Source organism: Pteropus medius, unplaced genomic scaffold, assembly GCF_902729225.1.
Source record: "Pteropus medius unplaced genomic scaffold, Ma_sr-lr_union100, whole genome shotgun sequence".
Classification (NCBI taxonomy): Eukaryota; Metazoa; Chordata; class Mammalia; order Chiroptera; family Pteropodidae; genus Pteropus; species Pteropus medius.
In genome coordinates this window covers 248,939-263,469 of record NW_024341756.1, presented here as the reverse complement: position 1 = coordinate 263,469, position 14,531 = coordinate 248,939, and the positions used below count along the sequence as shown (strand labels likewise).

Genomic DNA, 14,531 nt, shown 5'->3' with positions numbered 1-14,531 from the left:
TAAGGAGAGCCCAGAAGGTGACCTCTCCATGTATGGGTATTTGATCTCTGGATAGATCTGGCACTGCAAATTACTGGCAAAAGATAGAAGAATTTTCTAAATTGTGCTTAATATATGAAACAGCTGTTACATGTATTGTTACTCTCTCTACTGAAATGTATGCTCCATGAAAGAAGAGATTTTGCCTATTTCTTTACTGCTGTATCTCTACTTCCTAAGACGATGCTTGACCCTTAGTAAGTACTCAAAATGTGATGAAAATAAGCCCCTTATAAATTAATACAAAAAACTCAGCCCAATTAAAAAATGGTGAAAAGGCAAGGTTACAAAGCTTTATTGGTAATAGAGAAATGCATATAACAAGACTAGAGTTAAAAACCACAATATACCTGTTTAAATGAAAATAATTAAGGAGTGTAACAATACCAAATATTGTTTATAATGTCAATTTCAAAAAAAAAAAAAAAATCCTAAGTCAAGGTCAAAGGCCTGAAAACTAGGGGACTGTTTTAAGTCTCAAAGTCCCAAGGCCCAAGAACCAGGAGCTCCAATGTCCAAGAACAGGAGGAAATGGATGTCCCAGCTCAAGAAGAAAGAATTTGCCCTTCCTTCACCTTTTTGTTCTTTTTATACAATGCCATGGCTAAACAACTTTAGAAAACAATCTATTATTACATAGTGAACATATACATTTCTTTTGATCTACCTTATATCTTTGAGATACACTTTTATGTTCAACCTGTGATGAAGAACATATTGTTTTTGTTTTAAAGGTCTTTAACATGTCATTTTAAATATTTTAAAAGCACTGACAAATATTTTATAAAATATAATCAAAGGATATAGAGCAAAGGCAAAAAATATAAGCCTCACTTTTTTATTAGCAGATTTAAACATAAAATTACACTTTAGTTTATATTAAAAAGTAGCCTTTTACACTCGGCCAAGAAGGAATAATAGGGACTGGATTTACCTTCCTGTCTGAAACAACCAAAATATTAGACAAAATATATGAAACAATGAATTTCAAGATTTAGTCATCAGCCAATATAGGACTGAAATTTCTTAGAGCCAGAAAACAAAGGACTTGAGCCCTATGATAGTCCTACCAAGTCAGTGATCCCTGAGAACCCTGCATTTTCAACTAAATTGAGGATAAATTGACAGTCCAGGGAGATTAAGGCTACTTTGAGTTCACAGGACGAGAGGACTAGATAGGAGATAACTGCTCAGAGAGAAAATCTGGAGATCTGCACGGGTCCTCCTTGAGTATTCAGCAGAGTATTGATCAGCTCATATATATGAGGAAATTAAAGAACTTTTGAAAATAATTAGAACAGTATATACCACTCACACAGGGCCAGGAAAAGACCTGTTCCCACCAGCCAGAGTGGAAAACTCATAATTCACAGAGAATTGGATAGTATACTCAGAAAAGTCTTGCCTCAGTAGTGAGAAATAATACACCTTAAACTGAAACCTGCTCCACATTTGCCTACCAAATCATAAAAACAAGACCTAAAAGTATCAGACTGTTTCCAAGTGACTTAATGCATTGTAGAACAAAGCACAAAAATACAGGAATTCAGAAGTACTGAGCTTCCAATAAGGTAAAATTCACACATGCTTCCATCTGTTGAAAAAGTATAAAATGTACAGACAAGTGGGAAAACTTGGCCTTGTTGAGAAGATTAATGAATAAATCAAAATAGACTCAGAATTGACATAGATGTTAAATTAGCCAACAAATTCATTAAAAATTATTATAATGGGATTCCATGTGTTTTAAAACTTAAATAGAAACATGAAAGATAAAACAACAGCCCAAATGAAAATTCAGTATAAAAAATTTGAAATCGAATTTCTACAAATGACAATTACAATGTTTGAGATGAAAAATAATTTAGGATAGGAATCAGTGGCACATTAGATAATGCAGAAGAAAAAAGTAGTGGACTTAAACACATATTAAAGGAAGCCATACAAAATGAAGCAGAGATATAAAAGATTTTGGAAAAAACGAAAAGAGCACCTGTGAGCTATAGCAGTGGTCTCCAACTTTTTTGGCACCAGAGACTGGTTCTTCTATGAGAATCTAATGGCAGATCTGAGGTGGAGCTGAGGTGGTAATATTAGCACTGGGGAGAGGCTACAAATACAGATGAAGCTTCGCTTGCCTGCCACTTAACTCCAGCTGTGTGGCCCAGTTCCTAACAGGCCATGGACTGGTACCGGTCCATGGCCTGGGGGTTTGGGACCCCTGAGCTATAGGATAACTTTATGTAACCCAACATATATATTTGGAGTCCCTGAACAAAAGAGAACAGAGAACAGAAAACAATATTTAGAGAATTAATGGTTAAAATTTTCCAGGTGTGGTGAGAACTCACCTACCCAAGATGTTTTATAAGCCCCAAGCATATGAAACATGAAGAAAACTACTCCAACACATATATATCAAAATGCTCTAAACCACTGTTAAAATGGAAATCTTTAAAATAGCCAGTGACAAAATATAAGGGTGACAGCATTTCTCCTTAAATGTGGCAAGAGAGAATGTAGTGGAGCATTAACTTTAGAGTTTGGAAAACAAAAAAACTATCACCGTAGAAAAAGATACTCAGCAAAAATAGCTGTCAGAAACAGTGAAAAAATCAGGAAGTTTTCAGTTATTTAAAAGATGAAAGAATTCGTAAACAGCGCATGTGCAGTTTAAGAAATGTTTTGATATCTGATGGCAATCTATATTTACCCAAAAGAATGAAGAACAGGAGATGATGACTATATGGATATGTATATAAGACATTTCTTTATTTCTTTATATTTAAGTCTCTACAAAAGATACTTACTTTACACAATAATAATAACAAATGTACTGTGACGTTTGTAACATCTAAGTAAAATGTATGACAATTACAGCCTAGGGGCCAGGAGGAGAGAAGTGAAAGTATAATAATGTAAAATTCTTATACTATGTGTAAAGTCATGTAGTATCGCTTAAACATATATTAATTAAAGGTGTAATATCATATTGGTAATTATAGAAAATGTAAATGATCTAAAACCCCATTTAAAAGACAGATATTGCCAGGTGAGATTAAAAAAAAAGGTAAAGTCCAGTTATATGCTGCCTATAAGAGAACATGTTAGATTCAGAGACTGAAATATGTTGGATACAAAAAGAATGGAAAAAGATACATTGTGGTAAAATTATTGAAAAGGCTGCAATGCTGTGTCAATATCAGATGACAGAGCCAGGAATGTTGCTAGTGAAAGATCTTTTCATATTGATAAAGATAACTTTTTGAAGAGGACTTAACAATCCTAGACTTTTATATTGCTAATATCAGTTTTCCAAAAAGTATTTGAAGGAAAAACTGATAGAATTTGAAGGAAAAATAGACCCACAATTACAGTGAGATATTTCAACATCCCTCTCCCAATAATTAATAGAAAATGAAAATAAGCAAAGATATAATGGACTTGAACAACACTAAATAACTAACTTGACCTAATTGACATTTGTAAAAAATACCCCTGCCCCCTACCCCAAGGACACAGATCAGTGTCCTCCCCCACACCCCCACACACATAAACCAGGAACATTTACCATGGTAGATCACATTCTTGGACATACAAGCCTCAATAAGTTTAAAAGGATTCAAATCATATGAAGTGTTATATCAACATACATGTATGAAATGTGTGTTGGATAAGAAGGAAAGTTTCAAATCAATGGCTCCAACTGCCTCTACCTTAACAATATAGAATAAAAGAGCAAACTAAGCCAATGGTAAGCAGAAGAAATGAAGTAATAAAGAACAAACTGGAAAACAGTATAATAGAAAACAGAAAAACAGTTAAGAAAATTAGCAAAACCAAAATCTGTCTCTTTGAGAAGATAAAATCGATAAACTAGATGAAACAAATTATTGATATCAAGAATAGGATTGGTGATATCACTAAGATTCTATGGATGTTACAAGTAAAACAAGGAAATATATTGTGCCTATAATATTATAAATTCAACAATTTATGTGAAATGGACAGTGACCTTCAAAGAAACAACTACCAAAGCTCACTCCAGAGGAAATATATAACCTTTTCACAAAGAAGGCCCCAGGTCAAGATGGCTTTATTAGTGAATTCTGTTAAACATGAAATACCAATTCTGTCAAAATCTTTCAGAAAATTCAAGAGGTGGGAATAATTCCTATTTTATTTTCTGAGGCTAGCATCACCTTAAGACCAAAACTAGATAAAGATGTTGTAAGAAAAGAAAGAAATGCAAAAACTCTATAAACAAAATTTTAGTAATTAAAAACCAAAATATGCAAAAAGGCTAATACATCATGACCAAGTGGAGTTAATCCCAGGAAGACTTTTTCAACGTTTGAAAAGCAATCAGTTTAATTTTCTGTATCAGAGTCACTGTGTTATCACCAGTACTGTGCTCTCAGAAGGAGACCTGTACTTGGTTTAATGCTCTGCTGTTGCCATCTTTAAATTCCTAACCATTTGTCTTTGAACTTGTGATTTGTATGTAAACATGTATATGAGCAGACTGTGTACATTGAATGGCAGTGTGCTTCCTCAGCAGTTGGTTTGGCTTCTTGGAACAGTCTGGTATCCTATAGTCCTGAGTGGGTGACCAAGACCCAGTTCCACATTGGTGGCAGAGAAGCAAAACCAAAGGTAGTAGTGCAGTGGTTGCAACCCAAAGAGAGAACCCAAGTGGAGGCTAACTTTCCTGTTTCTCCCTTGAACGTGTCCCTTTGGCATCTGCACAAAATATTAACTTTCTGGGTTGAATACTGGTACAGTTACCTCCGGCACTCAATAATTATAGTCAGTAAAGTATTACAAAATATAAACATACTCATGGACATAGTGTTAAAACATACTAGGTAGTTAACTAGAATTCTTCACAGTATACACTTTCTGGTCTTGAAAACTGCTGGAACATTACAAAGCAGAATCAACAGGCTTAGAAATGGAAATTAAATTTGATGGGAAAGAACATTATTTTCATACATAATTTTGGATGAACCAGTTATTAACAAGGAAGTCAATTTAGAAATTAATTTTTCTTTGTCTTTGAAGATATATCAGGTCCTCAAATAACGTCATTTTGTTCAGCATCGCTTTGTTACAATAGTGATGAGATGCCATAGAAACTTAACTCATGTTTATATAAATTAGCCAGTGGTAAAATTGGTCTTGTTACCCATTGTTTCATTTAAAGTCGCAGAACCTATGGATGATGTTCAGTGAAGATTTACTGTATAGGAATAGACTGCATAATAAGGTGTTTTGAGTTATATACAAATCATTAAGCCATTTTTGGTTTCTTGTACAGGTTATAGGGAATGTCAGAGGAAACATTGAAATGCTATTGTATAACAAATTTACATTTAAAATTGAATTCAGATTTTCACAAAACTATTTATGAAGTTAGTTTTAGAAAAATGTTCCTCAAGAATCTTTATCACTAGGTATACTAAATTTTAAATTTAAAAAAACTCTTAAGAGCTTCAGAAACAGTTGCAACAGCTGAAAGAACCTTCTCAAAATAAAAAATTATTTATCTTGCATTTGCCAAGAATAACTCACGTTACTTTCAATTATATCTATTGAAAATGAAGTCTCTAAAAGTATAAAGTTTGATGATTGACTAAATGAATTTACAGAAAGGAGTGCCAGAAAAATCTTATGAAAAATTAAATTATATGATTAACCAAGACATGGTATTAATAAAGTATTATTAATTATTGTATTATATACAATTATTATACCAAAAATGGTTTGCAATTTGTAAATTTATATGGTTACTCATTTATTAGTATTACATCTATTAAATTTCATAATAAAATTTTTAAGGAAAAAGGATAATTTTATCTTTATGCTTTTGTTTATGATTTTTAAGTGGCCCACATTTTCATTTTGCACTGGCCCTATCACTTATGTAGTCATCCCTGCACGGTATTTCCAAAAACAAAACAAAAACCTATATCTTAGTAGATACAGAAAAGGTATTTGACAAAATCCATCATCCATTCCTGATTAAAACTCTTAAATGAAGAGTTGAAGGGACTTTCTTTAATCTGATAAAAGACATCTATAAAAAACTGACTAATATTCTTAATTGTAACAAAACAAAACAAAACAATAGTTTCTTTCCAACATCAGGAACAAGACAAGGATGTCCACACATACTCAGTAATATAATCTAACTAGTGCAGTCAAGGGCTAAAAAGAAAGAAAAGGAGACCAGGGTGGAAAAGAAGTAGAACTTTATTTATTAAAAACATGATTATGTAGAAAATCCATTATGGCATGTACAAAAAAATGTCTAGACTATTGAGTGTACATTGGATAGAAATCAACATACAAAAATCAACTTTATTTCTATATACAAGTGATCAATTGGAAATTAAAAAATTTGAAAATATATGCAATAGCATCAAAAAATATTTTCTGCAGATATGTTTAACAAAAGATGTGACAGACCTCACTAAAAACTATAAACCACTGTAGAGAAAAATTGAAGACCTAAATAATAAATGGAGAGAGATACCCTGTTCATGTATCAGAATGCTCGATATATTAACATGTTTTTCTCTTTAAAAAGATTTATAGATTTAGAACAATCTCAACCTAGTTGCTGGGAGGCTTTTATAGAGTAATTGACTAGTTGATTCTAAACTTTATATGAAATATAAACGATCTAGAATAACTGAAACAATTTTGAAAAATAGAAGCTAAGTTGTAGGGGTAACGCTGCCAGATTTCAAGACTTACTATAAAGTTACAGTAAACAAGACAGAGTGAGTAGATCGGAATACAGAACCCAGAAATAAATCCATTCATATATGTTATGTCAAAACATCAAATTACATAGTTTAAACATATTTAGTTGGTTCAAAACTTATGCCTCACTGAAGCTATTTTGAGAGAGTTATGGAAATTTCTAAATGGTTCCTCTCAGTTTTTATATCCATCACGTATTTGTTACATGATGTAGACTCGCATACCCCAATTTTGAATAGCACTGCTTTAGAAACACGTCTTCAGATATTCACCAGGGATATATAGAAAAATTCACCTGTCTCAGTGTTATTCATAACAGAAAAACTGAATCAACCAGATTTTCCATCAAATAGAGGAATCAATTAGAAATTACAGTATATTCTTACAGTGGCCTTTTATATATATACATATACATATGTGTATATATCCATGTGCAACAATGTGGGCGAATTTTGGGCACAGTGGAAAAAGAAAGTAACAGAAATATACTTAACAGTAGTTTAATAAAATTCAGAATGTGGAAACTTTAGAGTTTTTATTAAACTCAATTTTATGATAGTTATACTTGTAAATTTGGAGTTTTTTGCAGTAAAGGGAGGGGATCTATGCAGCTGAAAAACATTTTCAAAGATATTCTTTGAATGGACCGTGTATGGATGATATAGTATTGGCACAGTTTTCTTAATGTGCTCATGACTTTATTCTTAGGAGATACATGCTGACATATTTGGAGTATTGGGTCATGATGTTTACATTTAACTCAAGTAGTTAATGGTTGAGAAGGCTTTATATAGAGAATGAGAAAGCAAGAGTAGCAAAATTTTAACAATTTATGAATCTAGATGAAAGGAATAGAGGTGCTTATTTTTCAGTTCAGGCAATCTCGATATTTTCTGTTTCTTATGTGGAAATTATTCTGTTTACATTTTCTGTCTCTACCAGGGTAAACTTTGATGTTATATATTTGTAGGAAATTATTTATTTCACTTTTGAATGTATTTGTATCAAGCTGTACAAAAAATCTTTTTCTTAGTTTTTCTCATGTTTTGTTTCAATGACTGTTCCTTCCTTCCTGTTTATTATTTTTATAGTTGAGATTTCTTTCCCTTGTTTTTATTAATTAGGTTAGCCAGTGATTTGCCTCCTTTATGATATTTTTCAAAGAACTAACATTTTTACTTAACAGTTTCTTCTGTTTTTCTGTTTCTGTTTTATTAACTTCTAACCTTTAAGAAAACCGTTTGGAGATAAAATCCATATATTTGAAGGAACCAACAGGAACCTGATCCATATATTTGAAGGAACCAACAGGAACCTGGGAAAACTGACTTAAAACAGCCCTCTCTAAGACATACTTTAATGAAACCACTAGATCTTAAAAATGAAGAAAAATGAATAAAAAGATTTTATTTTTATTATTTTAAATTTATTACTTGCTTTTGCCTTTTATTATTTCCTTCTTTGTGCTTTCTCTCTACTTTTACATTATTATAGTTAACCTTTGAACAGCGTGGTTTGGACCACTAGGGTCCACTTATACACAGGTTTTTTTCAATAAATACTGTAAATGTATTTTCTTCTCCTTATGATTTTCTTTTTATTCTTTTTTATTTGAGGTGAAATTGGTTAATAAAATTATATGTTTCAAGTGTACAATTTAATAATAGCTCATCTGTATTTTACATTGTGTGTTCATCCAAAGTCAAATCTTTCGTCACCATATATTTGACCCCCTTACCCTTATTTCCTTCCCCACTCCCCACTTTCCCTCTGGTGAGCACTACACTGTTTTATGTCTATGAGTTTTTGTCTTTCTTGTTTGCTGGTTGGTTTCAGTTTTATATTCCACATATAAGTGAAATCATATGGTTCTCGACTTTTCTAACTTATTTCACTTAGCATGATAATCTCTTGATCCATCCATGTTGTTGCAAATGGCAGTATTTCATCTTTTCTTATGATTAATATTCCATTATGTTTATGTACCACATCTTCTTTATCCAATCATCTCTTGAAGGGCACTTCAGTTGTTTCCATGTCTTAAACACTACGAATAGTGCTGCAATGAACATTGAGGTGAATATATATCTTTATGAATAAATGTTTTCAAATTTCTTAGGTAGGTACCAGGAAGAGGGATTAGTGGGTCATATGGTGATGCTATTGTTAATTTTTTGAGGAACCTTCATACTGTTTTTCATAGTAGCTGTACCAGTTGACATTCCTACCAGTAGTATGTGAGGATTCTTTTTTCCTCTCATCCTCTCCAACACTTGTTATTACTTGTCCTATTGATGATAGCCATTCTAAGCAGGTGTGAGAACGTATCTCATTGTGGTTTTGATATGCATTTCTCTAATAGTTAGGTAAGTTGAGCATCCTTTCACATGTCTGTTGGTTGTTTGTATGTCTTGGGAGAAGTGTGATCAGGTCCTCTGCTCATTTTTTATTTGGATTGTTTGTTGTTGTACGAATTCTGTTAGCCTCATATTGGAGACATTGTTTGCAAATATCTTCCTCCATTCAGATGGTTGCCTCTTTATCCTGTTGATGGTTTCTTTTACTAGGCAGAAGATTTTTAGTTTGATATAGACCCATTCATTTATTTTTGCTTTTATTTTCCTTGCCTTTAAGGTCAAATTTATAAAATCCCCTCTAAATCCAAGATTCATGAATTTTAGTGCCTGTGTTTTCTTCTATGCAATTTATTGTTTCACATTTTACATCGGGGTCCTTAATCCATTTTGAGTTAATTTCAGTGTATGATGATAGATAGCCCTCTAGTTTCATTCTTTTGCATCATGTGACTTTCCAGTATTCCCAGCACCATTTATTAAAGAGGCTTTCTTTTCTCCATTGTATGTTTCTGACTCTTTTGTTGAAAATTATTTTCCCATATATACGTGGGTTTATTTCTGGGCTCTCAGTTCTGTTCCATTGGTCTGTGTGTCTTTTTCTGCCAGTACCATGCTGTTTTGTTTATTATTGATTTGCAGTATAATTTCAAGTTAGGCAGAATGATATCTTTGGCCTTTTCTTTTTTCTTAGAATTGCTTTGGCTGTTTGTGCTTCCATACAAATCTGATGATTTTTTGTTCTTTTCTTTAAAAAAAAAAATGCCATTAATGTTTGTTTTTTCTTGCTTCTCTTGAGTTCTGCTTCATGAAGGTGGTTTCATTTCTAGACACTCATAACTATTATTTTTCTATTCAAAGTTGTGGATTTTAGCATTGTAAATTGTTCCTTTTTCCTTCCTGATATCAAATGCTCCTCTGCTTTCTTATTGTTTCCCTTTGTCTTGAATAATATTGTCCATCTCTTTGCTGTTAGCCTCTTTGAATCTGTTTTAATATGTTTACCCTTTGCAGCATAGATTTGTGTTTTATCTATGATTGAAAATCATTTTTGTTTTAATTGGTGAGTTAAGCCTATTTACATTTATTGATCATCCTCATATTTAGTTTTAGTTCTGTCTTAGTGTTATGTAGGAAGCATATCACATTTACTGAATGTTTCTATTTGTTCTTTTTTGTAGTGAGGCAATTAGGAAATTTCGACGTTTTTCTTCTAGTAGTTACTTTTATATTAATATCTTGTATACTGGCCTAGTTGCCCTTTTCTTACTTAAGCCTCTATTTGATTTTTAAACTTTTAGTGACATCCTTTAGAGTCTGTTATTTATGTGGCTGTCTCTGAGCTTCTTTTTCTTCTGTTTCTAAAGCTTTTTTAGTTGTAGTGTTTCTGTTTCACTAGAACATGTAACATTTATATATTACTTTCTATTCTTATATTCATCTTTTTTTTTTTTTTTTTTTTGGTCATAGACTACATCTGCAATTATGTATCTACTTTAGTTCTTTCTTTTTTTTTTTTGCCAGTGTTTCCTATCAAATCTTGATTGCTTGAAGTTTGTCCTCTGTTAGGTTTCATGATTACAGTATTACCTAAGTTGTTGAATATCTAAATTGGATTGCCTTTTTCTGTTGCTTCAGCAGTGTAAAGGTAATGTGGCTGAATATAAACCTTTGACTCCCATTTTCTTCTCTTTAAAATGGTACTCCACTGAGTCTTGCTTTGTTTTACAGAGTAGATTGCCAAACCTATGTGTTTGTTGAGATTTAGCATTTTTGCCCAGAGGGCTTTTTCTTCATTTTTCAGATCTAGTCAATATATTAAGGTATATCTTAGAGACAACTATTCCTAGTCAGGTTACCCAGGTTCATGGTGGTCCTTTTGAATATTTTGATCAGGTCTTTTATTTCTGGACAATTTTCTTAGATTATGGTCTGAATATTAGATTTATTCCATTATTTTCTTTTTTCTGTTTAGAGACTACAATGATATACATATATACAGTTTTATTTTTGAATTTTTGTTTTAATTTGCAGACTACTTTCTTTATTCAGAACTTTCTTTGTGACCCAATTTTCTTTCTTTAGTCTTCTATTTCTTTTCTGCTTTCATGCCCCTCTTAATGCTATTTATTAAAATTTATCTTTGGGTTCTCTGTTGGTCTGCTTAGGCTGCTATAACAAAATACTTCAGACTGGGTGGCTTAAACAACAGATTTTTATTGTCTCACAGTTCTGGAGACTGCAAGTCCAAAATGAAGGTGTTAGCAGGGTTGGTTTCTGGTGAGGTTTTTTTCCTCAGCCTGCAGATAGCACCTTCTCTCTGTGTCCTCATATAGCCTTTTATCTGTACTTTTATGGAGAGCAAGCAAGCTCTGGTGTCTCCTCCTCTTCTAATAAGGACACTATTTTCAGTAGATTAGTATTCCACACTTAAGACCTCATATAACCTTAATTACCTCCTTAAAAAAATGCCCTGTCTTCAGATGCCATCACATTGGAGATTAGAGCTTCAACATATGAATTTGTAGGGGACACAATTTAGTCCATAGCAGAGTCCTTATAATTTAAATCCTATTTTCTAAGATCATTTTGTTTGTTTATACAGTTTTATTCATCACTTTGATCCTCCTTTGCCTCCTTAATGTCTGTCTACTACAAGTAATCTCCCCGCCGCCCCCGCCTCCTTTTTATTTGGTTTTCCTGATAGATGAACTCATTCATCAGAACTGAAATATCATATCAGTATTTTCCCACTCACAGTGGAACTTTCTCATTCTGGGAGCAATTTTATTTGTAGTTAACCATCTCTGTCTCTTGTTTTACGTGTAGTTGCCACAGTCTACAGCTTTTCTCATAGATGCGGGCTCTATATCAGTGTCTTCTACATTTGAGTATTTCCTTACATAATGGTGATTTGTGGTTAGTAGTATTCTGTATCTCCTAATTATGCTAAAGTCATGGATTACTATAGGTAATTTTATTGCTCTCCTTATATTGATTCTTAGGATTTTTTTTAGAAAATACATGGGGAGATTCAGATTTAAGCCATTGCTTTTATTCTTCAGACATTGGAAAGCAAATATGTATGTTCTAATAGCCAGTTTCCTCTCCCTTTTTCCACTATGCTTTTTGTTTCTTGTTTTTTTTCTTCTTCACCTGAAACTCAAGAAATAGAAGAAATATGTTCTTGCAGTTATTTTACTCCCTGGAGGCTGGAAAAGACATCAAAGTCAACTACACCATAGGGCATTTTTATATAGGGTTCATTCCATAAGAAATGTGTTTATATGGTAACATTAATTTTTCTTATTTCTAGAAGTCTGGAAAACTGATTATGTGAAGGAGAGGAGCCAAGAATACCGGTCTCCACATGTGTGGGAGGTTGTATTCATGAATAATAAAATGCGGAGTAAAGAACAAGGTAATGTAATAGGAATACCATTTAACTTGGAGACAAATTTTTTTCCTCCCAGAAAAATGCTCTGCCAGTGTGACTCATGTAGAATGAGTTTCAACTATATTTCAGAATTGATTATCAATAAGAAAAACTATTTAGGGAAAAAGACTGATAAATTTAATGCCTGTGGAAAATTGCTACTCAATACTATACATGAGACAACTCATACTAGAGAGAAAAATGAATTTTTTGAAAGTGGGAAAACTTATAGTCATAATGAGGACCCTCTTCAACATGAGAAGATTCAAACTTTAGAGCAACATTTCGAATACAACATGGATCAAGAAACCTTCCTTGAAAAGAGTGAGAGAACAGAAGGAAATGATTGTGACTATAATGAATTCGGGAGAACATCCTGTGACAACTCATTCTTCTTGTTCAATCAAAGAACACCCTCAAAGGAAAATCACTATGAATTTTGTGTTTGTGGGAAATCCTTATCTGTGAATTCTAATCTTTTGAAGCATTATGGGGCATCCGTGAAGCACTATGAATGTAATGAAAATGGGAGTAATTTCAGGAGGAAAATATGCCTCTCACAACTTCAGAAATCTCTTAAAGGAGAGAAACACTTTGAATGTAATGAATGTGGGAAAACTTTCTGGGAGAAATCACACCTCACTCGCCATCAGAGGATACACACAGGAAAGAAATGCTTTCAATGTAATGACTGTGGAAAAATGTTTTGGGAGAAGTCTGATGTCACTAAGCATCAGAGATCACACACAGGAGAGAAACCCTATGAATGCAATGAGTGTGGGAAAGCTTTCAGTCACAAGTCAGCTCTCACATTACACCAGAGGACACATACAGGGGAGAAACCTTATCAATGTAATGCATGTGGGAAAACTTTTTACCAGAAGTCGGACCTCACTAAACATCAGAGAACACACACAGGGCTGAAACCCTATGAATGTTTTGAATGTGGGAAGTCCTTCTGCATGAATTCACACCTGAGAGTACACCGGAGAACTCATACAGGCGAGAAACCCTTTGAATGTCCTGAGTGTGGGAAATCTTTCTGTCAGAAGTCACATCTTACACAACATCAAAGAACTCATATAGGGGATAAACCCTATGAATGTGATGCATGTGGCAAAACTTTCTACTACAAATCTGTACTCACCAGGCATCAGATAATTCATTCAGGGTTGAAACCTTATGAGTGTTACAAATGTGGGAAAACCTTCTGCTTAAAGTCTGACCTCACAGTACATCAGAGAACTCACACAGGGGAGAAACCTTTTGCATGTCCTCAGTGTGGTAAATTCTTTAGCCATAAGTCCACTCTCTCTCAACATTATAGAGCACATACAGGGGAGAAGCCCTATGAATGTCAGGAATGTGGGAAAATCTTCTATAATAAATCATGCCTAACTAAACATCATAGAACACATACAGGAGAAAAACCCTATGAATGCAATGAATGTGGTAAAACCTTTTGCCAGAAGTCACAGCTCACCCAGCACCACAGAATTCACATAGGGGTGAAACCACATAAATGTAATGAATGTGGAAAGGCTTTTTGTCATAAATCAGCTCTAATTGTACATCAGAGAACTCATACAGAAGAGAAGCCTTATAAATGTAATGAATGTGGAAAATCTTTCTGTGTGAAGTCAGGACTTATTTTACATCAGAGAAAGCACACAGGGGAGAAACCCTATGAATGTAACGAATGTGGGAAATCTTTCAGTCATAAATCATCCCTCACAGTCCATCACAGGGTTCACACAGGAGATAAATCTTGTCAATGTAATGAATGTGGGAAAATTTTTTACCGTAAATCAGACCTTGCTAAACATCAGCGAGCACACACAGGGGAAAAGCCTTATGAATGTAACACATGTGGAAGAACCTTCTCTCAGAAGTCAAACCTCATTGTACATCAGAGAACACACACTGGAGAA

General features: G+C 33.3%; 1 protein-coding gene across 1 annotated transcript in view; it reads left to right on the top strand.

Moving 5' to 3' along the window:
* The window catches only part of ZNF33B (zinc finger protein 33B), a 44,463-nt gene that overhangs the window by 26,651 nt on the left and 3,281 nt on the right, over nt 1-14,531 (top strand). Inside the window, 1 exon segment of the mRNA XM_039852555.1 lies at nt 12,481-14,531. Coding sequence (XP_039708489.1) covers nt 12,481-14,531 — 2,051 coding nt within the window.